The 27,841-nt window shown below is 35.0% G+C and overlaps 1 protein-coding gene across 5 annotated transcripts in view; it reads right to left on the minus strand.

Annotated features, from left to right (window-relative positions):
• The window catches only part of LOC136032951 (brefeldin A-inhibited guanine nucleotide-exchange protein 1-like), a 144,233-nt gene extending 117,601 nt beyond the window's left edge, over positions 1 to 26,632 (minus strand). For 2 of the 5 annotated variants that reach the window (XM_065713435.1, XM_065713433.1), the window contains exons 1-4: positions 26,587 to 26,632; positions 9,398 to 9,556; positions 4,318 to 4,652; positions 1,595 to 1,774 (exon numbers count right to left, since the gene is read on the minus strand). In XM_065713435.1, coding sequence (XP_065569507.1) covers positions 1,595 to 1,774; positions 4,318 to 4,652; positions 9,398 to 9,524 — 642 coding nt within the window. In that variant the 5' untranslated portion in view covers positions 9,525 to 9,556; positions 26,587 to 26,632. Of the gene's footprint in view, positions 1 to 1,594; positions 1,775 to 4,317; positions 4,653 to 5,654; positions 5,775 to 9,397; positions 9,557 to 26,472 lie in introns of those variants that run through there. The other 3 variants (XM_065713431.1, XM_065713432.1, XM_065713434.1) reach the window with 3 other exon arrangements.
• Positions 26,633 to 27,841: the final 1,209 nt, after the last annotated feature.

Genomic DNA, 27,841 nt, shown 5'->3' on the forward strand with positions numbered 1-27,841 from the left:
TGTTGGAGGTTCTCGCTGGGGAACACACGCAGGTTGACTACGGGTTGACTTACTTGAAAATTTTCTTCTCATGCATGTCACTCCACAATGCTGAACTAGAGTCAACCCTCTCATGCTAATTCACGGTGGGTTCAACCTGTTGGAGGTTCTACCTTGCCTTTTTGGCAATTATAATTGCCAAATTGACAATTATCGATTATAACTGACGAAGGCAAATTGTTTATATATAGTCCAAATTTGCCTATATATCTAGCCAAATTTGCCTATATATTGGAAGATATTGTCAATATATCCATACTTTAAGCGGCGGGCATAGGCCAGATGGGATGAGGGTCTGACTGTCTAGTATTTAGGGCAGTCACTGGGCAGTCACTATTCAAGCCGGGAATGACCCAAGCAAAGAGAAGCCACCAGGCTAAAAAATACTACCAAAACAGCAGTTTACTTTGCTTCTTTTTAAATCAAACCAAAGTGAGAGCTTATTTTGGCAAAAACACAACTTAAAGTTCAGAGGTATCATTAATTTGAGAACAACGTCTTAAATACACTGATACAGATACACGGTGGCAAGATGTTTTGTGTCAGAATGATCAACATTTCAATTCCTAATGAACACAACAAGTGATCATTATCTATCAACAAGTGAAAAGACATCATTTTTATACAGTTTTGAGAAAGGCTTATGCCAGCTTTGCTGTTCCTCGTGGTTGAAAATCGTGAAAATGGCTTATGGCTCAAAATGTATAGTTTGGTGGGGATGACACTGTTCCTCAGCAGAACACATTTTGCATATGTGAAGTATACTGGTGTAGAAAAAACAACAAAATCTTCATTATCCATCATTATCTATCAACAAGTGAAAAGACATCATTTTTATACAGTTTTGAGAAAGGCTTATGCCAGCTTTGCTGTTCCTCGTGATTGAAAATCGTGAAAATGGCTTATGGCTCAAAATGTATAGTTTGGTGGGGATGACACTGTTCCTCAGCAGGACACATTTTGCATATGTGAAGTATACTGGTGTAGAAAAAACAACAAAATCTTAATATTAATTAAATCATAGAAAATTAATTTTCTATCGGTTGGGGTTTAAATCATATTTGGGGAAGGGTTCCTACAATAGAGAAGATCAATTAATACTCAAATATTGTCCATAATTTATGCTTCACTACTACTTCCTAACTGTTCCAGTGGCATATTTAGGGGAAGAGTGTTTGTGCTTGCTTAAAAACCAGCCCAAATATAAACGATCTGGGCATACAAACGTTACGAAAAAGACCCTTTCCTAAACTGGACTCCCCGCCCATGCCAAAAAAATTATAGTTCACATAAAATAGAATCCTGACTATGCTACTACCAATAATCACTAGACAAAGCTACTATCCCTCTCAGTTTGTAGACAACCAAAAACAGGTAAAGGTGACTTAAAAGGTAGCATATGCTTAATGGAACAGGTAACTTAACTGTCTTACCTGTTTTCAACAATATTTTCAGCTAATATCAGATAGGTTATAAAATCAGGGCTTTCTACACATGACGAAAAATCGACTAGGATAAATCTCAAAGAAAAACTAATTTATTTAAATACAATTACCGCTTGATTCTCCATCCTTTGAAAGATGACACTCAGCATCTGTGTGAGGGTAGCTTTTGCTGTTTTCTGGTTGACAATATTCTTACTTGCCAAATAGATGTCATAGCAGGTTTTCACGGATATTAGCACAGTTTTTTCGTGGACTTCAACATGCTGGGATGTCATTATAGTCAATAGAGCCTACACAATAGATTGTAATAAATTAAAAAAGGAAATTTGATTGCTTTCTATATATACCAGACAAAAAAAATTCATTTTTATTCCGACACGAGGTGAATAAATAACGGATATCATCTAGGAGAAGGGGACGTGATTTTAAGAAAGTTTAGAAGAACTCTGAAAAGGAAGCAGTTTTAACGTGCAATAGAGCTTTTTTCAGGCTGGTTTAGTCCGCAGACCCTACTTTTAGTGCCCGCACTATGTGATTCAGAGAAGGGGTCGCCAATATGAATTAAAAAATGATCATTCAAACAATGTAAATATATTTTATTTATCAAAGAGAAAACAACACTCTTTTAAAGCTAACTTTTTTTTAACATGACCTAGAACAAGACGCATATAGCATAAAAAATTCCTAAAATGTTCAAATGACCGCGTCAAAAAGTATCAATTCAAAGTTGTCAAAATTATCAAATACCTTTCCACACATTGTTCCAACTTGGTTATGATTTCTTTCTTTTATTTCGCACTCGGAAAACAATAAAATAGTCAAAACTATAAGTAAACTAGTCTGGAAAAAACCCTTGGGCTATTCATGAAAGATTTCTAGAGCCATAAAATCACTGTTTGTAGGGCATTTTGGTAAAACAATGCTATCGAGAAATGCATTTCTCTTTGAAGAGAATTATAGACATACTTAACTATCAATGGGGGGAATGTTAATTCAAGTTGAGAGGCTTTTTACGGCCAGAGTAGAATTATGTTGAGTTCTTATCTCTACAAAAGCACAAATGTAATAACAGGGACGTACACAGGGTAGGGCCTTGGGCCCCCCTCCAAAATTTTTTTTACATTTTCCCAAACTTCTGGGCACTTTTATTAGAATTATTGACTAATTGTGTTTTAATCTCCCATGAAAAAAAAACACCTACGGACGTGTTTCCTAACCAAAGATTCCACAAATCGAGAGAACTTTACAATTTCAAGTTCAAATTTTGATACGTGTAAAATTCAATAAAACTGGCCTCTAAAACCTTCCAATTTCTAAACACTATGTTTTTGTCTTTTTCGGAGAACATCTTTTTAGTTCAATACAAATTTGAAGTTGACTAAAAATATCGTACTGACAATCCTTTTTGAATGTAGCCTATAAAACTGCCATCATAATATAACATAAATGAGGAGTAAGAAGTACATGTTAGTTACTTTATCCCTAATCCTCAAAAAGCCTTTTGCTCCTTTATTCCTTGCTTTAATCATACATTAATTTTTATCAACATTAATCTGCAGGCCTATAGGGGTAGCTTTCGCTGCTAGTTAATTCAGATGACGTTGAATGTCCTCTTGGCAGTGAGTCACGAGAACGATATCGTCAGCGAAATCGCAGTCGTGTATTTGATGCTCGGGGCTTAGTTGAATGTCTCCACTAAAGTGGCAAGCTCGATGCACAAAATCTATAAGTATTGCGAATCATATTGGAGATAGTAAACATCCTTGACGAACACCAGAATCAACCCACAGAATCAACTTACACAAACAGCTTATCCTATATTAAAGAGACTGTATTACAAGATTTCACCAAACCAGAAAAAGCTCAGTCAGCTGTTCATTATATTTTCTTAGATATTGTTTGTAAGTTTTCTAACTTAATATTACATAGCATATAGCCATATAGGATATTACTGGATCCATCCCGTTGGATAAGGGATACAAGCCTTATGATTAAAAAAATCGTTTCATCTTTGTATTAAAAAATATCCGTAATTTACTATCGGCTGGGATTTAAATCACTATGGGGGAGAGGTTCCGACATTATCAGAAGATCTGTTAATACTCAAATATTCTCCACACTTTATACTTCACTACTACAACGTCTTTCAAATCCCAATAAAAAGAACATTATAATAATTGAAGGAAATTATGGTAAAATCATGGGCAATGAGTCGGCACTGTGACTGACAATATTTCTTGCTAGTCCAAAAGCAATCAAAATGTTCAGATTTTTTTTCTTTTTTTTATTCTTCTGATTAATTCAGCAACAATTTTTGACGTAAATACGTTCTGAAATCATACTGGCTATGCATGACGTATAAAAACAAAGAAAGGAAATAATAAAAGAAAGGAGAAAAATCAAATAGGTGAAAAACGAGGATTTTATTAGCCAGTAGAAAAATATGAAAAACAATCAAATATTTCGACAAGAACCTCCACCAAGTCGTCCTCATTGCTCAAAAAAATAAGAAAGAGGAAAAAGAAAAAAGAAACAAAGAGCAGTTTTCCTCTCGTACAGTTCACTTAAGAAGGTTAGATTTTGTTGTTGTTTCTTCTTTGTTTCTTTCTTTTTCTTTTTCCTCTTTCTTATTTTTTGAGCTCTGAGGACGACTTGGTGGAGGTCCTTGTCGAAATATTTGATTGTTTTTCATATTTTTCTACTGGCTGATAAAATCCTCGTTTTTCACCTATTTGATTTTTCTCTTTTCATTTATTATTTACTTTCTTTGTTTTCATACCAATTTTTGATAAGGTCAAAATAAACAAACAGGCAAGATAAGCAGGAGAAATACCTTAATAATTTGCAGCTGTACTCCTTCATCTGTTTGCGTACCAGTAAAACAATTACAGATGGTTTCAACCAAACGATCAATAAGTCTTCGTGACTTGTTTCCTTGGTCTACTTCATTTCCAGTCAAGTGACCATAGGCAATGAGCTTCTGGAGGCAGTCCATGGCTGAAACCACGATTCGTGGTGTTTTCGACTGACATCCTAATTCAAATGGAGTCACATATTTCTCCGCACTCATAACATTTGCAGCTTCATTTCGAGGAAGAGGTAAGGCTGCTGAAGTAGCATTTTCACCTTGAGGGATTTTTCCAGCTTGGATTTCTGCTCTGATACTCTCTGAAGTAAAAAAAAAACATTTAAGTATGATTGTACTCCAAGAAATGTCGCTTTTCAAACTACAAAAGCAGTATACTCTTTGAAAAAATTCATAATTTAAGAATAAAAGATTAGGTATATAAACAGATATAAATACGAATATAATATTCTTTAATATAGGTCCAAGAGCGCTTACAAACGGAGAAAAACCAGAAAATTGCAGACTCTCCCCACGAAGTAGATGACAAACAAAATGCAAAAAATGTGCCAGTTTTGCTGCGTCTGAAAAAACCTGACACTTATACTCAATCCCCAACAAAGCTTCGCATGATCCACAAACAAAACTTCGCAGGCTTGGCTCATGCTTTACAAAAAATGTTTACTTACACCCATGAAGGTTCCATTTAGAGCGTAAATAGAGAAACAGCAACTCTAATATCTAGGGCTATTGCAGGTTAAATTAGCAAATCATAGAACCAAAAGTGATTCAGAGAACAGTCATTAAAATTTCTTCCAGCCAGTTGCTTAATGAATACTAAACTACCTTATCCTAAATATATAGAGGGAAGTTGTTCCATGACTGTAAAACAAAAGAAGAGAAATCTGATGTATATATTTGTTCATAGGCGAAAAATATAAGAAGCAAGAAATGTACCTAATTCAAGAAGTGAAAAGAAACTGTTTTTTAATAAATAACGATTACTTCATTAATAATTGCCTAAATTAATAATGTTTGAGTACCTTTCGAGAGTTTAAAATGTATTCTAATCAGAAGAATATATTTAACCATTCCAAAATTCACGGAATTATTCTCTATATGGCGTTGTTTCCTGTTCCTCTTCCTTTCCTTCTCTACTGTCCCATTGGTAATACATGTAAAACACTTGAAACACAAAATTTCGCAGTTCCTTTTGTGGGTGCAATTACTACAGACCATCCACAATTTCAATAATTTTTGTTTAATAACCTCTCGATTTTTTTCCATCAAACACATACACAATTTTACAGGAAAACTAGGCTAACCTCGCAACACAAGATGATTCCCAAAAGAAAGCATAACACCGTATTTGTAATAGCAAACTGATGACAGTTAGTGCAATTGATCTCAATAGCTAAACATATAGTGATTCATGACTAAGCTCAGTACTTGACTGGTTAGGTTTATCATCCCATTATGCTTATCAGAAAGGCTTATCACCTCAGTAGTTGAAAGAATAGACACTTTCCATAATTATGAAAAACTTCCAAAAGCCTACGCAATGTACTTTACGAAGAAACAAGAAATTTGGCTTTGGCTATAGAATAATATTTTTTACAAAACTTTAAAATGAAGTATTGTTAAAAGGACTTAATTCCTGGTATTACTTGAAAATTCAATCCTTAATCTATCTATCAACCTAACATTTTTCTGTATTTATTGCTTAAAATTACATTTTAGTCTTAACACATGAGAGAAGGATACACACGCTTCCTAACATTAGTTTATTACAATTGGGACTTATCGTTCTTGGGCCAGATTACGAAAATCTTTAGAATCACGAAAATCGCCTGTATAGTATTATTTATTTTAGTAATTTACCAATTAAGATGCTTAAGAAATTCACGCCCAACTATTAAACCTTAAAATAATAAAGAGGTTGAAAAGAAGTAAACCATGGAAACCTTTGATTTAAAGCATTAGCTTACATTTTCAACTGCTCTGAAAATAGAAAAAGACAATAAAGAGTAAACTCTTCCATATTGAAAAAACTATAAATTTAAATTCTTTTTTATGGTTCTTTACGAACGTTCCGATTAAAAGACAGGACATTTCAAGGCAGGATTAGGTAGTACCACATACGAGGGATTTTGAGCTGGGGTTTCTTCCTATAACTGATCCAAAAAACTCCTCAACATAGTACTCAAATCCTCTCAGAACAGATGTTTCTCAGCTCAAAACTGCACGTAGAAAAACTTTTTTTCCGCCCAACATAGAAAACAAATTTTATTTCCAAATAAACAAACTTATAGCCTAAAACATTACTTAGAACAAAATAGATTAGGCAGATGATTTGAATGGTTCGAACCCAACTGTTCACGAATTGAATAGATATGTTGAGGCTTCAAGAATCAAGGGTATGACAGTGAGAGTGAAAAATAATGTTAACGAAAGTAATTCGTTTGAATTAGAAATAATGAGTATGAACAGGTGTTATAAGCTGTAAGCAAAAAGGTGCTAACGTCACTTATTATGTAATGTTCACAGCCTTTTCTTCTGATTAAAAAAAACATATCATAAACATAAATTCTAGGTGTCAACAATTAAATCTGCAATTGCTCGGGGTTTCAAATATGATAACCAGGGAAAAATAAAAATTAAGTGGTGGCTGGCTGGTTGGCAAAAACCACAAATGACATGGTCGGTTGGCTTGAAAAACCTTTACAGTGTACACCCAGCAATCACTGTCCATATAAACAATAGCAAACAATTAAAATATTTATGCAACTTTGCAATAACAAAGATTAGACCCATAGGCTCACAACTGTATTTATTGCTTATTCTTATGTCCATTTAAGGAACAACAGGATGCAAGAAAAGAAATGATACTTTTAAAAAGCTTGAAGCCTGACCATTTGGGTCGAAATTCCTGGATACAAATTCAAGGTCTGTAGGCTTGCACTCTCCTCTAAAAAGTCATCTATGGTCTCTCTTTTTTACATTAGTAACAACTTGACGACAAATCATGTTATTCCCCTAAAATAACAACATTAATATTTGAATTTAAGAAGTTCGTTTGTGAGCAGAGGTGTCAGCTGGGAAGGGGGCAGGGGTGCATGTGCCCCCCAGATTTCTTTGTCTCCCCTGGATTAGAAAAACATCATTTTTGTTTTGTAATTGAACAATAGCATTTTTGGTATTTTCATTGAAAAAACAACAAAATCCCCCCCCAAATTTCGAAAAAAATGATCTTGCCCTCCCTGTAGTTTTCACAGGATGACACCCCTGGTTGTAAGGGAATTTAATTTTAAGCTATGGACATGTAATGTCTCCATTTTCTGTTTAATTTAGGAGTTTGAATTGAACTTCTTCAAATGTTGGAGTAAAGTTTTGCTTATGATATTTGTCCAAGTCAAGACTAGATTTTGACAATATGTGTAACTGTTGACCTAAGGATCTTCTAGGTGAGCCAGATATCAAAGCAGTCGATAAGGCTCTTTTTAATCTCAATTATAATAGGCAAACAACCGTCTGCACAGGTTGAGAATTGCAAACTATAGTTACAGCCTACACTTCAAACAGTACGAAAAATAGGTCCCCAGTAAAGTGAATAAAAGAGTATTGCAGTCAATTGCAGTAAAAATGGAAGAATGGTAAGAGCATGCTGCTTGTCTAAAAGAAACCCTACACTTACTTATGATGTCGAACCAATTCCAGTCTTAGAACTACCACTTCCTTCCTTGTTCTTTATTGGTCATGGAGACTTAATAAGGAGACTATAAGGAAGTTGGTTTTCTTCAGTTGTGAGCTTATTGTTATAAATTCATGATATGTTGAGTTTCATAAATAAATCTTCTCTTATCCATAGTAATTTAAAGAACAATTCCTTTTCAGTAGCTTTATTCTAGGCATATATACAGACAATTTTCTCAGGGAGAGTTCTTTGGAGTAATTCGAGGAGTGAGGGGAAGGGGATGATTGAAACTTTGCCTACGGCAAAAAAGTCAACTTGTGAACTAAGACAGATAGATTTTTTTTCGACGGTAGTCGATAGCTCTTGATGAGCTGATCAAAGTGTATGTCATCCATTTTTTGGAAGAAAAATTCCTTCGTGAGATATACCAGTTTGAAAGTTTAAAGGGGTTGACAAGTTCAGTAGTAAGGTAAATACTGAAACCAAAAATGGGCCGATACAGAAATGGTATCAGATGTGCCTCTTAAACTTTAAAAGTTCTCTCATTGCTAAAGAAATTAGAGTTTATCCTTTGCTCCTTTCAAAATGATGACGTTAGAAACTTGGCCTACGGCAAAAAAGTCTTTTGAACTAAGACAGATAATTTTTTTTTTCAACGGCAGTCGACAGCTCTTGATGAGCTGATCAAAAAATATGTCATCCATTTTTTGGTAGAAAAATTCCTTCATGAGATATACCAGTTTGAAAGCTTAAAGGGGTTGACAACTTCAGTAGTAAGGTACACACTGAAACCAAAAATAGGCCGATACCAATTGTGAGGCATATAGGGCAGTTTTAAGCAACAGTCGGCTGTTAGCTCATAATCATCTTCGGCAATGAGGGCTTCGCAACTTTTGCTAGTTGGTGTACCTATTATTTGTTTCCGGTGTATTTCATGGTAAGACCAATTTGGTTCCAGTGGTAGGACATGTAGGGGACTTGTAAGTAATAATCGGCTCTTAGGCTACAATCATCTTTAGCGATGAGGAGTTTGCAACTTTTTCTAGTTGCAATAAGGGGTTTGCAACTTTTGCGAGTTAGTGTACCTAGTATTTATTTTAAGATCCTTACAGATTAACAACTTCAGCGTTTCATCTGAGCGAGGAAACAAAACCAAAGTGTTGCAACACTTTACTCGGCGAAGCCGAACAAAGGTTGCCGCAACATCTTACGTTGCCAATGCAACGTAGATCCAGTTTCAAGTACAAACGAGACTGAAAAGCTTGAAATAAAAAAAAATCATATGAGATACAAACAAATAAAAATAATTCAAATACAAACGAAATGCACTGTAAAAAGATAAGTTAATGATATTTAATAACTGCAAGAGATTACCTAATGATGATTCGCATGCTTTCTTTAACTGTGAATTGTATGATTTTCTAATTTCTCTTTCTTCTAGAATTTTTTCAAGGCCTCTGACAATAAACATTTCTCTTGAATAAGGGGCTAGTATCATCATCCAATATGACACATTTGATGCATCTATTTTGCCTGGAAAAAGAAAGAGAATCAAAATTAGAGCATTGAAACTAAATTCAGAGCATAAGAATGGATATCTCGCTGGATCCCTGCACTGAATACTGGGTTCGAGAGACTTGTCTCAAAAACTATTGGAAAGTAATAGAAGTTATCAAGTTGTTCTCTGCGGAAAAAATTAATCAACTACAATCTGAGGACTAAGAACAAATAAGACTTTTTGGTATTTTATAAAGGCTACAATGAAAATATCAGTTTTGATGTACTATCATAAGGAGAAAAAAATTAGAATTTCTTCTCAAGATAGTTTCCAAGGTAATGCCTGAATCGTTATTGTTGGATTAGTCCTAAATTCTCAGTTTATAATATACACATGAATAGCGTCTGTGTACACATTCTTACAGCCGTCCCAACCCTGTAGGAATATTGTCAATATTTATAAATATTTCCTTCAATTACTTTGTTTTAATTTAAGCTGACCAAGTAGTTTTGCTTTTTCTTATATTAATTTTTAAAAACCATGGTATACGTGTAACGTACACCCTAGTGAAAGGCCTTTTTTTTCAGCTATGATTCTCCTTATGTTCACCACTTTTTTGTGTGCGTATGACAAAATTTCTCCTTCCTCCACGATAAGTTCCTGTGTATGCACTTCACACAATCTCTGTTATAGACAAGAGTACATTTTGCCTCTTGAACATGCCTGAGTGCTTCCCAACCCGTGGCGTCAATTCAAAAAAAATTAGGGACAGGGGCATACTGTGTTTCTCAATATCTAGAGAGGAAACAGAGACGTCTTTTTTCAATCTTTTCAGTGAGTACACCGAAAAGAAAAATTCAATGAAAAAACACCCGAAAAAGCTATTTTTGAATAGCTAGGGCCAGGGAACCACGCCCAATTGACAACAGTGTCCCTAGCTTTTCCTATTTTTGGTTTACCAAAGATCATGTCCGGGGGGGGGGGCGGCTTCAAATCCCTCCCTGAAATGTTTCCCAACTGGCAAAAACGTAATAAAATGTAGGTTATATATATTTTTGGTAATTGTGTCTTAGCCAGTACACACTCAACAATTACGCTTAGGTTAGATCTCAGAAAACCGGGTCCATATCTACAAAGACAAGTGACGGGTGATACAATGCATTGGACTTGTATAATATGGGCTATATTATACTATTTAGGCACATTGGGGGGGGGATAGGGTTATATTAGCGACGCTGTCCAAATATTTACACCCCCAAAATGTGCAAATATGTAGCCCAAATTGTATTATTATGTAAACTAAAGGTTATATGAAGCCTATATTTCATTGGGATTAACCTAATTTCACTTCTCCAGTGAGTACTGACTAACACAAGAACCATTTTTTTTTTTAAATTAACACATGAATGGCGTCTGTGTACACAATCTTATAGTCATCCCAACCCTGTAGGAATCGTCTCAATATTTAGAGATATCTCCTTTAATTACTTTGCTTTCATTTCAATCTGACGAAGTAGTTTTGCCTTTTCTTATATTAATTTTAAAAAATTTGGCACAAAAAAAGTTTTTCAAAGAAAAGCAAAGAGCTATATTAAAACAAAGATGAGCAGAAACAAAATCAAATAATTTTTTGAGAGTAAAACTACCATAAATAACCATCAATAAATAAATGACACCTAAAACAAACAGAAATTACTATACATAACCAAGTCAAACTTAAAACGAGCAGAAACTAAGAGAAGAAGGGTTGACATTCCCATAGCTTCTCAAGAACAGAACAGAATTTCAAATTTATTGAAAACATCACTTATTTCGAACAATGTGTTTTTATTTCTCAGAATATCACAGAAAAACGGGAAAAAAAAAATCATAGCCTAGATAACTGAAAAAAAAATGAATGTGTATTGACAATTTAATATATATATACTGATATTCATTCCTGAAAGTCTTAATAATTTTTTTGGCTAGCCGTAAAATTTTTGCGCACCCCCAAGGGGTAAGCGTACCACAATTTTAGAACCACTGCCCTGAACAATTCCTGAGACATTGTTGATATGCCATTTTAACAGCCTGCATACATATAGCGTGTTTTGATTTAGTTCAACGTCATCTCAATATTTCCTGAAATTCTCACCCTTATACCCTTAGCCTTAGTGGCAATAATAGTCACAGTAGTAGTAGTAGGAGTACTAATAGTATTAGCAGTAGTAGTGACAGTATAATGCAAATATTGCATTTTCTTTTGGTAAGTTAACATCACTCTCACCATTCCCTGGAAGTTTCAACTTAATATTCTAAGCCATTCCTAAGGTATTGCTGATACTCCCTTTTGACAACCTGTATACACATAGTGTGTTGAAGTTTAGTTCCAATTCCCCCTCAGCATTCCCTGAAGTTTTCACTTTAATACCCTTAGCCTTAGTAGTAGCCATAATAGAAGTAGTAGTTGTAGTAATAGTGCATTATTGAAAAATAACAAATACATTGAGCCTTTGCTCTTAACTTAGGCAGCACTATAGCACTGCCTATGATTGCAAAATGTGTATATAATAGCAGATATTTTCTTATTCTTTGGAATTATGTTTTTTGACCCAATTGTCATTTTGCAGAAATTAATAATAAAAAAATTCCGAAAAAGAAAAGTAAAGACCATATTAAACTTAAAATCAGAAGAAATAGAAACATGCAATTAAATGACATTAAATGAACAATCATAGCAAAAAACATACAACAGGTACTACTATAAATGAATTAATAAATCTTAAAACGAACAAAGTTTAAATTGAATATGTAAATCAAGCTTAAAACAAACAAAAATATTTTACTATTGAAGTATAGATGATACCCAAAACGGACAGAAATTAAATAAACAATCGTAGCAAACAAACATACAATAAGTACTAATATGAATGAGTAAATAAATCGTGAAACGAGTGAAAGTTAAATTGAACATACACATCAAGCTTGAAATGAAGAAAAATCTCTGCAAACAATAGTTTAGGGTTTGCCCCCTTCTCTCACTGTGGGAGTCTAAAACCTACTGCTTCATTGGCGCTTTACTGAAAACTATATGTGTCTTAAAACAGTCTTTGAAAGTACAAATAAAATCAAACGGAATATTTGACATATAATACTATTAGTTGTAGAAAGATCTTCAGCTCAAGATTTTATTACTAATAAAATTTAATTTTCATTTTCAATGCTGCAATAACTGGAAAAGAAAATATTTGTAATACAATTTTGTTAAGCGTAAAGCACAATGACGTAGTAGGTTATAGACTTTTACAGTTAGGGATGGGGGTAATATACAAGGAGGTGTTCAATCACCTTTCCTGTGGCTAATACATATTAATGATCTTTAACGTATTAAAATTGATGATAGTTGTACTATTCAAGCATAATCTATGCCAATGATGTTTGTGTTAAAATCACTGCAAAAAGTGTAAATTTGATCAAAAAATTTTCAAAAATTGTTTTTACTGATTCCAAATCATGGGCTGATAAAAATAAACTTACTTTTGATCAATCTAACACGGAGGCTATTCTATTTGCGAATAAAAATAAGATACCTGATGTAAATATTTTAGTTGGAGGAATTAAAATTAAAATCCAGGATAAAGTTAAACACATCATGGTTATCTCGATAGAAAGCTATTGTGAAATATGCATATTTCATTCTAAGCGAGACACGGCCAAATTATTATGCGCTGCAAAGACAACATGGGGCCTGAAGCCATATGCTCTTCGGAAGTTGTATATATCAGTTGTAGAAAAGTGTCATTTTATATGCTTCTTCTGTCTGGTTGGGAGCCTTCAGAAAGAAAAACGTTCACCGATTGCTTAATTCTGCTCAGCGCGTTCCCTTTTATTTAGAAAAAGATTTCTAAATCTTTTCGTTCCTCACCGACTGAGGTAATTACATCATTAGCAGGCGTGTTACCTTTACAATATAGAGCTATAGAATTGGTTGTCATGAGGTATTCCAAAAAGAGTCGCCCATCCTTCTGGCCTCCTTTAATGAAGCCAACTTTCCCTCCATTGAAGAACTCTCTCCAACATAGCCATTATACAGACTTCGATGAGTTACTTGGTACAGGTGTTTTAAACAATGAGTTTCCTACTAGAATAAATACTACTGATTTTAAAAATATTCTTTATGATAAATGGTTCTATCACTTTGAAAATAATATTAGTATATGACCTAGCCACTTTCTCAAAAATAAAGATGACCTTATCTCAGCTTCAAAATATACTCCGAATTATAAACTAACTCAGCTCATTATTGGACATTGCCGCCTAATTTCTTCCTGTTTAAAATTGGAAAAACTCCTTCTCCTTTGTGTGTATTATCCCGGAAACTTGTCACCATTATTTATTCGATTGTCCCTGTTTTTGGTGATCATTATAAATCCAAATCCGGCTTAGCGAACTAGATGTCCCATTTCCATTTAGCTTAAATTTATTAGTCAAACAGTTCGTGTTTACGAACTGTAGGAAGGAGCGACCTTTATGCTGATTTTAGATATATAAGTTTCATCAAATTTGTTTCTTACCTATCAAAAGTTACGAGCTTGAGAAAATTTGCCCTATTTTGAAAAATAGTGGGAAACACCCCCTAAACGTCATAGTTTCTTAACGAAAATCACACCATCACATTCAGCGTATCAGAGAACCATAATGTAGAAGTTTCAAGCTCCTATCTACAAAAATGTGGAATTTCGTATTTTTTTTGCCAGAAGAATCACAAGTGCGTTTTTTTTTCAGGGGTGATCGTATCGACCCAGTGGTCCTAGAATGTCGCGAAAGGGCTCAATCTAACGGAAATCAAAAGTCCTAGCGCCCTTTTTGTGACCAAAATTATGAGATAGCCATTTTGTTCAGCATAGTCGAAAAACCTAATAACTATGTCTTTGGAGGTGACTTACTCCCCCACAGTCCCCGGGAGAGGGGCTGCAAGTTACAAACTTTGATCATTGTTTACATATAGTAATGGTTAATGGGAAATATACAGACGGTTTCAGGGGGATTTTTTCTGATTGGGGGAAAGGGTCGAAGGGAGGGGTTTATGTGGGATGATCTTTCCATGGAAAATTTATCATGGGGGAAGAGAATTTCTAGCATTCTTAAGAAAAACAATGAAAAAATAAATATGAAAAAGTTTTTCAACTGGACATAAGGAGCAGCATTAAAACGATCAGAAATTATTACGCATACGAGGAGGTTCATCTCCTAAACATAAGAATATGGAAGATCGTTACGTAAGTCAATTGGTAAGTTATGTACGTTTATTACTAACAAAAACTTTCAAAAAAAATTAAAAGTTCTAGTTGCCTTTTTAAGTAGTCAAAAAATTGGAGGGCAAATATGCCTCCTTCCCCACCCTTTTTTCTCAAAAATGTCCGATCAAAACTATGAAAAAGCTGTTTAGCCAAAACAAAATTAATACGCAAATTTAGTTTTAATTATTCAAGTGTGGCGAGCCAAAATCAAAACATGCATCTATTCAAAAACGTCCAGAGATTAAATATAAAAAAACTATTTTTTCAGCCGAAAGTAAGGAGCGACATTAAAACTTAAAACCAACAGAAATTACCACGTGCATGAAAGGGGATGCTCCCTCCTCAACGCCCTGCTCTTTACGCTAAAGTTTTTTTTTATCATTTTAAAAAGTAGAGTTGTGAGAAAGGGTCAAATCAAGCAGAGTTGTGAGAAAGCAGGTATATTTTATGAGAAAATCCGGTTTCATAGCCACAAAGACAAAAGTCAATTTAGTTTGCTGCGCATAGTGATAGAAATTAGTGTCTGAACATGGATTTTGAAACGAAGATTTGAGATTTGCAAAAGACTGAAAAAGAGGCAATTATATATTTCCAGGATGAGGGGTTGTTGCTCCCAACAAAACAGTGCGTCAATGGACACAACATCACTTTATACTCTTACGAGAAGGAACGCATAGTGATATAGTATATCTAACCTAACTTCACTTATTGAGTGTGTTCTGAATAATACACAAGTACCAAATCAGCCCCCGACAAAATTATATGATCATTCCTTCCAAAAAATCTTATATATCCCCAGGGCGTAATTTACATCACCTGCCCCCGGGTTTCGGGGGGGGCTGTGTACCCCTTAGATTGTTTATTATATGATATTTGGTCTTTCTCAGATAAAACGAAAATCTCAAAAATTTGATCAGAGGTATTTGGAAAAAAGGTGGTTGGTGGGGGGGGGGGTAGTTGTCATAAGATTACTTTGGACTCTCAAAAAGGGAATTAGAACCTTAAATTTCTTGTCGTTTGAGTCCCTTCAGAAGTTTATCTCTTCCACAGAAACCTTATATGCCTCCAGGCATAATTTACAACCCTTCCCCCGGGCTCGGGGGGGGGATATGTTGACTTTTTGTTATCTGATTTTTGGAACATTAAAAAAAAATGGCTATCTAAAAATTTTGATTGAATGCTTTAGGGGAAAAGAGTGTGTGCAAAGGGATGGGGGGGGGGGTCGATGCCCTCTGTTCACTTTTGAGTTGTAGAAAAGTAACTAGAACTTTCTATTTCCAATCAAATCAGCCACCTCTGAAGTTTTTATGACCACCCCTTACATAAAAACCTTATATGCTGCCAGTACCTAACTTACAACACTTGCCTACTGGCTCTGGGGGGCTGTTTCAAACCCGGATTTTTCGTTATTTAATCTTAAAACTATTTTGAACAAAATGGCTATCTCAAAAATTTGACTGAATGCGTTTGGGAAAAAAGGGCAATGGAGTGGGCGCTAGTTGCCATTCGATCACTGTTGACTCTTAAAAAGGGCACTAGAAATTCAGATTTACAATCAAATAAGCCCCCTTTGAAGTTTCTACTACCATCCCTTCCATAAAAACCTTATATGCACTCGGGACACAACCTACAATACTTGCCCCCACGTTCTAGGAGGCTGTGTTATACCTGGAGTTTTTGTTATATGATTTTTGGTCAATTTTAAAACAAAATGGCTGTGTAAAAAATTTGATCAGATGCATTTGAAAAAGAGAGTTAGTGTAGGGGGGGCTAGTTGCCATTGGATCACTTTTGAGTCTTAAAAAGGGAACTAGAACTTTGCATTTCTAATCATTTGAGTCGCCTCTGAGGTTTATACAACCACTCCTTCCATAAAACCTTATATACCCCCGGGGCACAAGTTACAACCCTTAGTTCCCCCACACTCGGGGGGGGGTATGTTACACCGAAGTTTTGTGATTTGATCATTTAGGCTATATATTTCAAAGAAAATGGCTATCTCAAATCCATCAGTTGCGCTTAAGGAAAAGAGTTTGTAGGGGAGGTGGGGGTGTAGATGGCCTTCAATCACTTTTGACTCTTAAAAAGATGAGTGAGACTTTTAATTTTCAACCAAACAAGCTACCTCTGAGCTTTATACAACCACCCCTTACATAAGAGCCTTACATGCCACGGGCCATAGTTTAAAACACTTGCCAGTGGGCTCTGGGGTGTTTTGTTAACCCTGGAGGTTTTGTTATCTGATGTTTGAACTATTTCCAATAAAATGGCTATCTCAAAATTTTTATTGGAAAGGTTCAGGGGAAAAGGGCGTGGGGCAGCGGCTAGTTGATCTCAAATCTCTTGAATCTTAAAAAGTGAACTAGAACTTTCAATTTCCAATCAAATGAACCCCTTCTAAAGTTTATAAAAGCAGCCCTTTTATAAAAACCATATATGCCCTCAGGGCACAACTTACAACGCCTAACCCTGGGGGGTTGTGTCCACCCTAGAGTTTTGTCATATAATCCACGAAATAAGATTAAAATTTTTACCAGATGCATTTGGGGAAAAAATGGCGTGCAGGCTCTTTGCCCTCCAATCAGTTTTGACTCCTAGAAAGGGCACTATAACTTCCGATTTCCAATTGAATTAAACCCCCTATGAGATTTATACTACCACCCCTTCCATAAAAACCTTATATGCCCCTGGGGCATAATTTACAACACTTGTCCTCAGGTTCTAGTGGGCTGTTCTATCCCTGGAGTCTTTGTTATATGATCTTTGGTTTATTTTAAAGAAAATGTCAATATAAAAAAAATTCGATTGGACACATTTGGGGAAAAGAGGGTTGGCAGGGAGCTAGTTGCCATTGAATCAATTTTGACTGTTAAAAAGGGAATAAGAAATCTCCAATCCTTTTTGATTCATATAAAGGTAACTAGAACTTTCAATTTCGAATGAAATGAGCCACCTCTGAAGTTTATACAACCTCCCCTTACATACAACCTTACAATCTATTGCATACAACCTAATTTTTGCAACCTTATATGCCCCAGGGGCAAAACTTTAAACCCTTGCCCCCAGGCTCTGGGGCGTTGTGATGACCCCAAAGTTTTTATTACATGATTTTTGAACTATTTTTAACAAATGGCTCAAAACATCAAATTTCAAAATTGTTATCAGATGGGTTGGGGAAAAATGGCGTTGGGAGGCTAGTTGCCCTCTAAATTCTTTCGACTTTTAAAAAGTGAACTAGAACTTTCAATTTCCAGTCAAATGAGCCATCTCTGAAGCTTATACAAGCATCCCTTCTATCAGAACCATCCTTAGGACATAACTTACATACCTGCCCCCAGGCCCTGGGGGGTTCTGTTGACCAGGGAGCTTTTATTATGTGATCTTCGAACTATTTTTAACAGAATGGCTATCTCAAAATTAATATCAGATTTACTTGGGGAAAAGGGGCGTGGAAAGGGACTAGTTGCCCTCTCATCTCTTTTGACTCTCAAAAAGTGAACTAGAAATTTCAACTTCCAATTAAAAGAGCCCTCTCTGAAGTTTACATCAGCATTCCTTCAATAGAAACCATAATTGCCCCCAGGCCATAACTTACAATGCCTATTCCTTGGCCCTGGGAATTGTATTGACCTGAAATTATAATTTTTGATCTGGGAACTATTTTTAACATAATGGCTATCTTAAGATTTTTCGGGGGAAAGGAGTGGTGGAGGGTAGTTGCCCCCAATCATTTTTGACTATTAAAAAGGGCACTAGAACTTCCAATTTCCATCTGAAAGAGCCCCCTCTGAAGTTTATACAATGACCCCTTCCATATGAAGTGTCTCTGCGAAAAAATAATTAAATGAAAATTCAGACCAAATATTAGTTATTACTATTATTTTAAAGAGGAGAAACACAGTTTGAAGGCAAAACCAGACCAAATATTAGTCTTAACCGGTGTTTTACTACTTTTACTACTAATAAAATTTCACCACAGCACCAAGCTGCAAATTTCAATTGCAGAAGGTTCTTCTGCAATGGGGCACTGAACTAGAAACATATTTCAAATGTGATTGCAATAGTAATTTTGTAATTCACAAACAAGTGGTTTTTTTTTGGGGGGGCAGGGGTGATTTTGCCCTGGTTCCCACCAACCCTACATACAGCCTGAACACACCCCCTACAGCTCACAATATAAAACTGCCTATTGTGTTTGACATCAGAATAAACAATAGAAAGTACAATAACATGAAAAAAGTAAATTATCCATCTTATTACACAATAAATAACAGTATATATATATATATATATATATATATATATATATATATATATATATACTACTAATAATAATAAAATTTCACCACAGCACCAAGCTACCTGAGGCCAACACAGGTACACATACTTCTCCTCCATCCCAATCTATTCAAAGCCTCCCTCTTTAGACCATCCCAGGAAGTTCCTATCTTCTCTAAATCTTTCTTTATGACACCCTACCACCCCAGATGAAGATGGCCTGTTTTCTATTTAGCCTTAGCCAGTTGGCTGAAAAGGATAATCTTTGGCAATCTGTCAAACATCATCTGTAGAATATGCCCTAGCCATCTCACCCTTTCTTTCATTACAGCCCTAGAAAGCAGGATTGAGCCACATTTTTGAACAGCCCAACTGTTTGAAATACAGTCAGTCAGCCAGGTACCCAGAAAAATCTGTAGGCAATTTTCCGGAAAACATCTAGTAAATCTTCATCTGCTTTTTGGAGTGTCCATGCTTTAGAACCATATCTGACCACTGTCATCACTGTACCTTCCAATATTCTAATCTTGGTTTACAGACTTATCTTCTTATTCTTACAAACTTGTTTAAACTGTGAAACAGCACCCCAAGCCTTGGCTATTCTACTTTTAACATCTTCACTGATCCCACTGTTTTTACTTATAATACTACAAAGGTAAGTGAAGCTGCCCTCCTGATCAATCTTTTTGTTACCCAACGTCACCTTTTCATCTTCACTTATTTCTAGCCCTAATAACTTTTTAACATTCTTCTTAACATTAATTTTCAAACCTATTCTAGCACTTTGAACTTTCAAAACCTCTAAAATTTCATTAAATTTGCTCACATTTTCAGCTAGGATGAAATCAGCATAATCTAAATCCAGGAGAGTTTTTATCCTCATTTGATTATGTGGTCTCCCATTGCCTTTTCTGTGCTCCTTAAGACAAAGTATATCACAATGATCCATATGAAGGGGGATAGAATACAACCCTGTTTAACTCCTGGTTTAACACAAAACCAGCTGCTAACCTCATTTCCTACCTTAACTGCAGCAGTATCATTCTCACACATAGCACTAATCACATTAATGTATTTGTCTGGTATACTATATAAGGATAAGACCTTTGCTAAAGCTCTTCTACCAACAGAATCAAATGCTTGCTCATAATCTACAAAACTGAGAAGCAATGCTGTTTGACATGTAAGGCACTTCTCAATTATTAACCTAATAGTGAAAATTTGGTCGACAAATCTTCTACCTTTTTTAAAACCACACTGTTCTTCTCTTAAAACTTTGTCAATAGCATCTCTCAGTCTAAAAAGTATCATATTACTAAGTAATTTGCTACCAACAGAGACCAGGCTAATGCCTCAATAATTGCAACACACACTCTTATCACCTTTCTTGTACAGTGGTTTAATTAAGGTTTCCCTAAAATTGTTAGGTACTTCCAATTTTTCAAAAATCATATTCATAATCTTCAGTAACTTATTGCTAACCTCAGATCCACCATATTTAAGAAACTCATTTATCACACTATCAGCACCTAGAGCCTACCACTTTTTTCAAAAATCATATTCATAATCTTCAACAACTTATTTCTAACTTCAGAGCCACCATATAACTCATTTACCACACTATCAGCACCTTGAGCCTTATTGTTTTTTAATCCTTTTAATACTGTCACTAATTCTTCCTCACAAAACAAATCTTTCTTCACATCCAAGGTATTACAAACTCTTTCATTTTCCTCTATATCTTTTCCTGCAACTGTATCTTGATTTGGCAAATTCGCAAAATGTTCTGCCCATCTCTCTTTAATTCTTTCCTCATCACTAATTGTGGCCCTATTCCTATCTTTAACTAAGACAAGTCCAGATTGACTACTCCCCTCCAATTTATTAACATGGTAGCATAATATTTTACTATTATGCTGTCTAGCATCTCCCAGATCCTTGGCAATTTTATCCATGACCTCCACTTCATACCTCCTTAGTTCATATTTTAATACCTTCTCCAATTTCTTTACATTCTTTTCAATCAATCAGAAGGGTACAAAACCCTTCTCCTCACTATCAAACATAAAGCTTTTTTACTAATATTCCTAGCTGCAGTCCTAACTTTCTCCCCTAAGACACTATCAGCAACTTCACCAATTGTTTTTTTTTAAATTATTCCAAACATCTACAACATTGTCAAATTTTTATACTCTCAAGTTTAGTATTCAACTCTTCCTGGAAACTTTCTCTCAAATTCTCATCCTGGAGTATAACAATATCATAACTTCCCTGGAGGTAGTTACCCTTCCAAAATTTCAGCTTTAAATTATCCCTAAACACTACTAGAGGGTGATCTTTACTTTTAACATCAATAACAGCACTCCTATATACCCTAGTATTTTGTACTGATCCTGCCACTCTTTGGTTTACTATAACATAATCAATAAGGTGTGCTATTTTACCATCATGTGAATAACATGTGAACTTATGGGCCATTTTATGACCAAACACCATATTGGTTATAACTAGATTGTTATAAGTACAAAATTGTAAAAGTCTATAGCCATTACTGTTTTATTCTCCTACACCAAAATTACCTAGGCTAGGATACTATCTATCCCCATTTCTACCAACCTGAGGAAGATTGAAATCCTTGATCATAAGCAGAACCTCCAAAATGCAATTTGTTAAGAGACATCAGTAGTTTTCTTTTTGTATGCTATTGCTAAATGTAATAATTTATTCACATGTAAACACACCTTCCCCCCCCCTGATGGTCCCAAATATAGCCAAAGAATATTTAAAAATTAAAAAAAAAACACTAAAAAATGAAATACTTACTTTGACATAGCCAGAAAGTTTCTACTAATCAGATTACTGTTTCTATGTATTATTGTAGACATATTAAAATTGTTTCAAACTATATTTTGTTCAATCCTGCACACAATCACACATGTAAATAAATTTCCAACTGAGAAGATCACCAGTTAAATACAAGATCCAGAAAGTATGACTGTGTGCCTAATGAAGAAATATACTACTACTACTAATAACTCACTGCAGCACCAAGCCGCCTGAGGCCAACACAGCTACGCACGCTCCTCCTCCAACCTAATCTGTTTAAAGCCTCCCTCTTTACACGCTCCCAGGAAGTTCCCATTTCCTTTAAATCCTTATTTATGACATCCTCCCAACCCAGACAAGGACGACCTGCTTTCCGTTTAGCCCCAGACGGTTGGCCAAAAAGGACAATCTTCGGTAATCTGTCATCCTTCATCCGTAGAACGTGGCCTAGCCATCTCAACCTTTCTTTCATTATAGCCCCAGAAAGCGGGATTGAACCACACTTTTTGTACAACCTACTGTTTGAAATATGGTCAGTCAGCCGGGTACCCAGAACAATCCGTAGGCAATTTCTCTGGAAAACATCTAGTAAATTTTCATCTGTCTTTTGAAGTGTCCATGCTTCAGAGCCATATTTGACCACTGTCATCACTATACCTTCCAATATTCTAATCTTGGTTTGCTGGCTTATCTTTCTATTCTTCCAAACTTTTTTTAACTGTGAAAAAACACCCTGAGCTTTAGCTATTCTACTTTTAACATCTTCACTGCTCCCACCATCTTTACTAATAATACTACCAAGGTAACTGAAGCTCCCAACCTGATCAATCTTTTCGTTACCTAAGGTCACCTGTTCATCTTCACTTATTCCTAACCTTAGTGACTTAGTCTTCTTTACATTAATTTTCAAGCCTATTTTAGCACCCTGAACTCGTAAAACCTCTAAAAATTCATTCATTTTGCTCACACTTTCATCTAATATGCTTAAATCATCAGCATAATCTAAGTCCAGGAGCGTTCTTCCTCCCCATTTGATTCCATGGTCTCCAATTGCCTTTCCTGTGCTCCTTAAGACGAAGTCCATCAAAATGATCCATATAAAGGGGGATAGAACACAACCCTGCTTAACTCCTGATTTAAAAATGGGACCATCAGGTAGAGAGAGGGTGCACTTGCAAATGAATAGCATAGAAAAAGGAATTGACTTGCATGTTCACCTTGTCCCTATGTCAGCTATGGAATCTTGTACATATTGACCAGATTTTTATTTATGCTAAGGCTGTATCTAGGATTATCTGGGGGGATGAAGTGCATTTACTGAAAATTGATAATGACAAATGGAAAGAGTGTAAAATAAGGATATAGGGGCTGTTTTTTACCAAAGCTAAGGCAGGTAGAGGGATTTTTTCTTATAAGTCCTCTGAACCTAAGAAATACAGAAGGATTAGATATGGAAGCTTGACCTCCTTACAGTGCTGGATCTAGGTTTTTTCTTAGCAGGGAGGAGAGGAGCAAAATGTATATTTTGCTGCCTCTCCCCCCTACACTGTCAATACTTTAAATATTAAAATTTTTAATTAGAGTGAAAGTTGAATGTGCTTTCCTAAGAAAATAATACAATTTACTTACTTACATAAATGTTATTTATTAAAGGTGCTGGTTTTATTGGCCTAAAGTATACTGTCTTTTGAAAGATACATTATATTATTGAACCAAAAAGGATTTTACTCTCTCATATATAGATTAAGGCTTAAACCAATCTAAATGGTAGTGGGTTAGGTTAATAAAATGTGAAGTGTAACATTTATGAAATATGTATTAATATAGTATAATTACAATACAAAGCATATAAATGTATTTACTATATGATCAGAAATATCAAACCTGGAAAAACATTTTTCTTCCTTTTATTACAAATTCAATGTTCTCTTCAGGAATTAATAAGGATACATACTTTACTTGAAATACTATAAATTTTCTACTGTAAAGTACCAGTTTTCCAGCTTTTTCTTGCAAATCTGATTTCTGCCTCTCCCCCCTTAAGTGCAATGAAAAACCCTGTATGAATATAAATTCCTGGTGGTTTTCAGCTGGATACAGGCTTAGGCTTATATTTCTGCAAGTGTTGTAGTTTATGTTGCTTCTTATCTTAGTTTCAATTCATTAATTTAAGAGTCAGGTTGAGCCTTGCCATAAATGGTGCTACAAGACTTATAAGGAGTTTATAGCTTAAGAAGCTTATGTACATATTAAAGAGAACTAACCCTACCTTGTCTTAATTCATGTATAAGGTGATTAGAGAATTCCATAGTCATACCTACTTCTTAGCACCTTTTTTCCTAAATATTCTTTTCTTTGTTTCTCCTTTACTTATAACACAATTGGAAAAGATCATGCCTGTAAATGTTATTTGCTCCAAATTTAAGATAACAGAGAGAGTGTAAATTTAAGAAACATAGAAAAGTGTTCAACTTAATAGCTATTAGAGATATTTCATTTATGCTGCTAATATTGATGCCCTAAACAAAGGATCCTTATTACCACTTTAAACCAACTAAGCAACTACACCCATTAAGACAGATGGTCAATGTTCCTATTACCTTTACAATTGTTTAGGGTCATGAAACTATTGTTAATAGATGTATTCTGACCTTTGGAACATCTTTCCTCTCTTGCAAAACTACCACAAACTCACCATTATGCAGTTATTCCAGCCCAAATATCCTGTATTTACACATATAGAATTACAATCATTTCCAGTTTTGTTGATCAGATATTTGAAATGGCAAATCTGTAATAGTTTAGAAACAAATTTGGGCTATATATTTGCACATCAGGGGGGTGGGGTAGAACATAGCATATATTAAATATGTAAACTAGCCATTGTTGTATTTAATATATGCTATGCTTTACCCCCCCCCCCTAATGTGCAAATATATAATAACTCTATAATGGTGAGTTTGTGGTAATTTTGCAAGAGAAAAAGATGTTACAAAATTCAAAATGCATCTATTAACAATAGTTTCATGACCCTAAACAATTGTTCAGGTAATAAGAACATTGAACAGATAGACTTTTAAAAATGATTATATTTAGCATAATTGCCTTTTAAACTGACACTGAGTTGTTTACATGGTAAATGTAAACTAAACAAAATGAATGCCAATGTTGCCTTGTACAATTAATGCTAATTTCTGTAGCTTAAAGCTTATTAATTTTATCTCAAAGCTATTACAACTTGGAGCAATGACATAAGCATAAATTGCATACATGAAATGCAATAGTCATTGTGTTGTTAGACATGTTTGCCAGAAGCTACTGTAAGGAGCAATGTTTTGATGAAACCATAAATCAGATGAATTATAGGGGAACAAGGGTAAGCCTGTAGGGACAATAACTGAAGGGGGGAGTAGATTATAAAAAATATAATTTTTGGTATTGTCATTATGGAAAAGAAACCTTGCCCCCTAGATTGTAAAAATACTTTGGTAAAATTCTAGTTAATTGACTTCTTGCTATCTCAGAAAGGGTTTGGGTTAGGAGAATGAAACTTTCAGGGATGAATCTACAGACTAAAGTATGTCCCGGGAAGGTATTTTGAAGCAACTATCTCTGCTCCTTCTCCCTCTAGAGGGCCCTGACCTTTGATGACCTTTAAAAATATGTGTGTTATAAAAGTGAAACCTTGCAAAATAGATCTTTGCTTAATTGAAGTACAACAAAATTGTTTTCAGCTTCATAACTGTGCTTAATTCCATTTTATAAGGTTTTAAAGATATGCGAATACATTTCCTAAATTTTGAAAAAAAAACATTGATATGGCTCAAAATTCTACTCAAATAACAGGAATTGCATTTTCAGAACTAAAGGCAGAGAAAAAGCAACTAGTAACTGAAAATTAAGGTAAAATGTTGTGTTTTCAAAATTTCATTAGGTATAGACCTGTCATGTAGGCAAATTTCAGGGCCCTCTAGAGTAAGAAGGAGTACAGGTAGTACTTTAAAATACCTTCCAGGGACATATACTTTAGTCTCTAGACCCATCCCTGAAAGTTTCATTTTCCTAACCTAAACCCTTTCCAAGATAGCAAGAAGTCAATTAACTAGAATTTTACCAATACTTTTTCTAATCCATTTCAAATCTATGCCTCCCTACGTTTTTGTGAATTTTGCCTGATAGAAACTCTTAATTTTATTAACGGAAGCACCTAGGTTACCAAACTTACAATGAAGCTTAACCTATTACATTACTCTACCACCCCAATGCACAAATACACCCATACAACAAAACAGAAGAGAAAGACCAGAGGCTACAAAAACGAGTAATTTTGCTTGAAAAAAAATGCTCAGCAACATAGGTAACATAAAACTAGCCTATCAAGCAACACAGATAATTTTGAATGTTGAACTAGTTCTTTTCCTAATGAAGTTTTCTTGTTTATAATTATTATCTTTAGCTTGCATTTCTATCCCAGGACAATTGTCCTCCCCTTCCCTTTAGATCAAGCTCTGCCTCCTTAAGATACAATTTAGGACATAGGTTCTCTCCTAGAAGTTTCACTTAGCTACCTTTAACTCAACTGCTTTAGAAGATAGCAAAATCTCTTCACCAAAATTTTTACCATAGAAATCTTTATTATTGCTTTCAAACACTCTTATCAAAATAAACGTTTATTGAAATACTTGTATATTATCTTCCCAAGTTTAATCGATTATTTCTTCAACAAATGGTTGGTTTTGGATGACGCCAAATGATAGATGCGATAATCCTGGCTGCTAGACTTTTAGCAGAACATGTAGCCCAGACATGCGTAATCACTAGCCCAAAAATAGTCCGAAAAACAGCGCTATATAACCCCATTATGCCCTATTATAATGCTGTTTTGGGTAAAATGAAGAAGAAATAGAATCGGCATATCTGATAGCCTACACATAAGTATAGGTCAAAAGAAAAAAAGACCGATGTAAACAAATAAAATAACAACCCCTCCAAGTATGCCACCGTAAAATTGGCAAGTGTTTCACTGAAAACTAGAAAATATATAAAGGGAAACTGATTTTTACAAACTCAACTCATTATATGCATGTATTGTATCTTAGTGGAAAATACTGTCAAGTAAGCGAAAAGAATACCCACTAACAAACACAAATTTACCTCTGCACTGTTTTGTTCCAAGCTTTTAGCATTTCACTTTCAAATTTAATGGATACATATCCTCTAGAGGCCAGGAGGCGATAATTTGTAATAGGTACCTTCCACTTGGTGGCTGTTTTTTCAAGCAGTGAGAGAACAATGCCTGTTCTATTTTCTTGCTATCTTTACAGCGCTAGTCAATTTCAAGACGACACAAGTAGAGGGGTGATAATTTTGTTCCTTTTAAGTTTCAACTTCGTTCTATCAGTCCATTTAATCCATGGGACGTATGTATTTAATTACTAGGCATTCAGTTTTTATTCGGTATGTACAAAACCTAGAGTTAAAGAAAATTAAATTGACACCACCATTACAGAAAGTTTTATTTTTACTCAAGGTTAAAACTTATGAGATATCAAAAGGGCTTAGGAAATCTTAAAAATTTCATCCAATACTTTAGAGAAAAGCCAATCTTTCAGTGCGTCATCTGATGGAACGGTTCACTGAGTTTAACTGAGACCTCTGTCAGCTTTATATTGACTTCCGACAGACCTTTGACCTAATATGGAGGAAAGGCTTGTGGCATGTTCTAAGACACTATGTTGTCCCAGATAAAATAGTCATTATCATTGAGGCCAATTCACAACCAATTCACAAGTTAAGTACTGACCACGATGGGCTCTCTGGTAAATTCTCAACAACTTATAGAGTCGTGCAAGGATGCATATTCTTGCCACACTGGTCAAACCTGTTTCTGCATGCCATCCTCTCCCTGATACCCGCAATCCTAATTTACAAACTAGA

This window comes from Artemia franciscana, chromosome 11, assembly GCF_032884065.1.
Source record: "Artemia franciscana chromosome 11, ASM3288406v1, whole genome shotgun sequence".
Lineage (NCBI taxonomy): Eukaryota > Metazoa > Arthropoda > Branchiopoda > Anostraca > Artemiidae > Artemia > Artemia franciscana.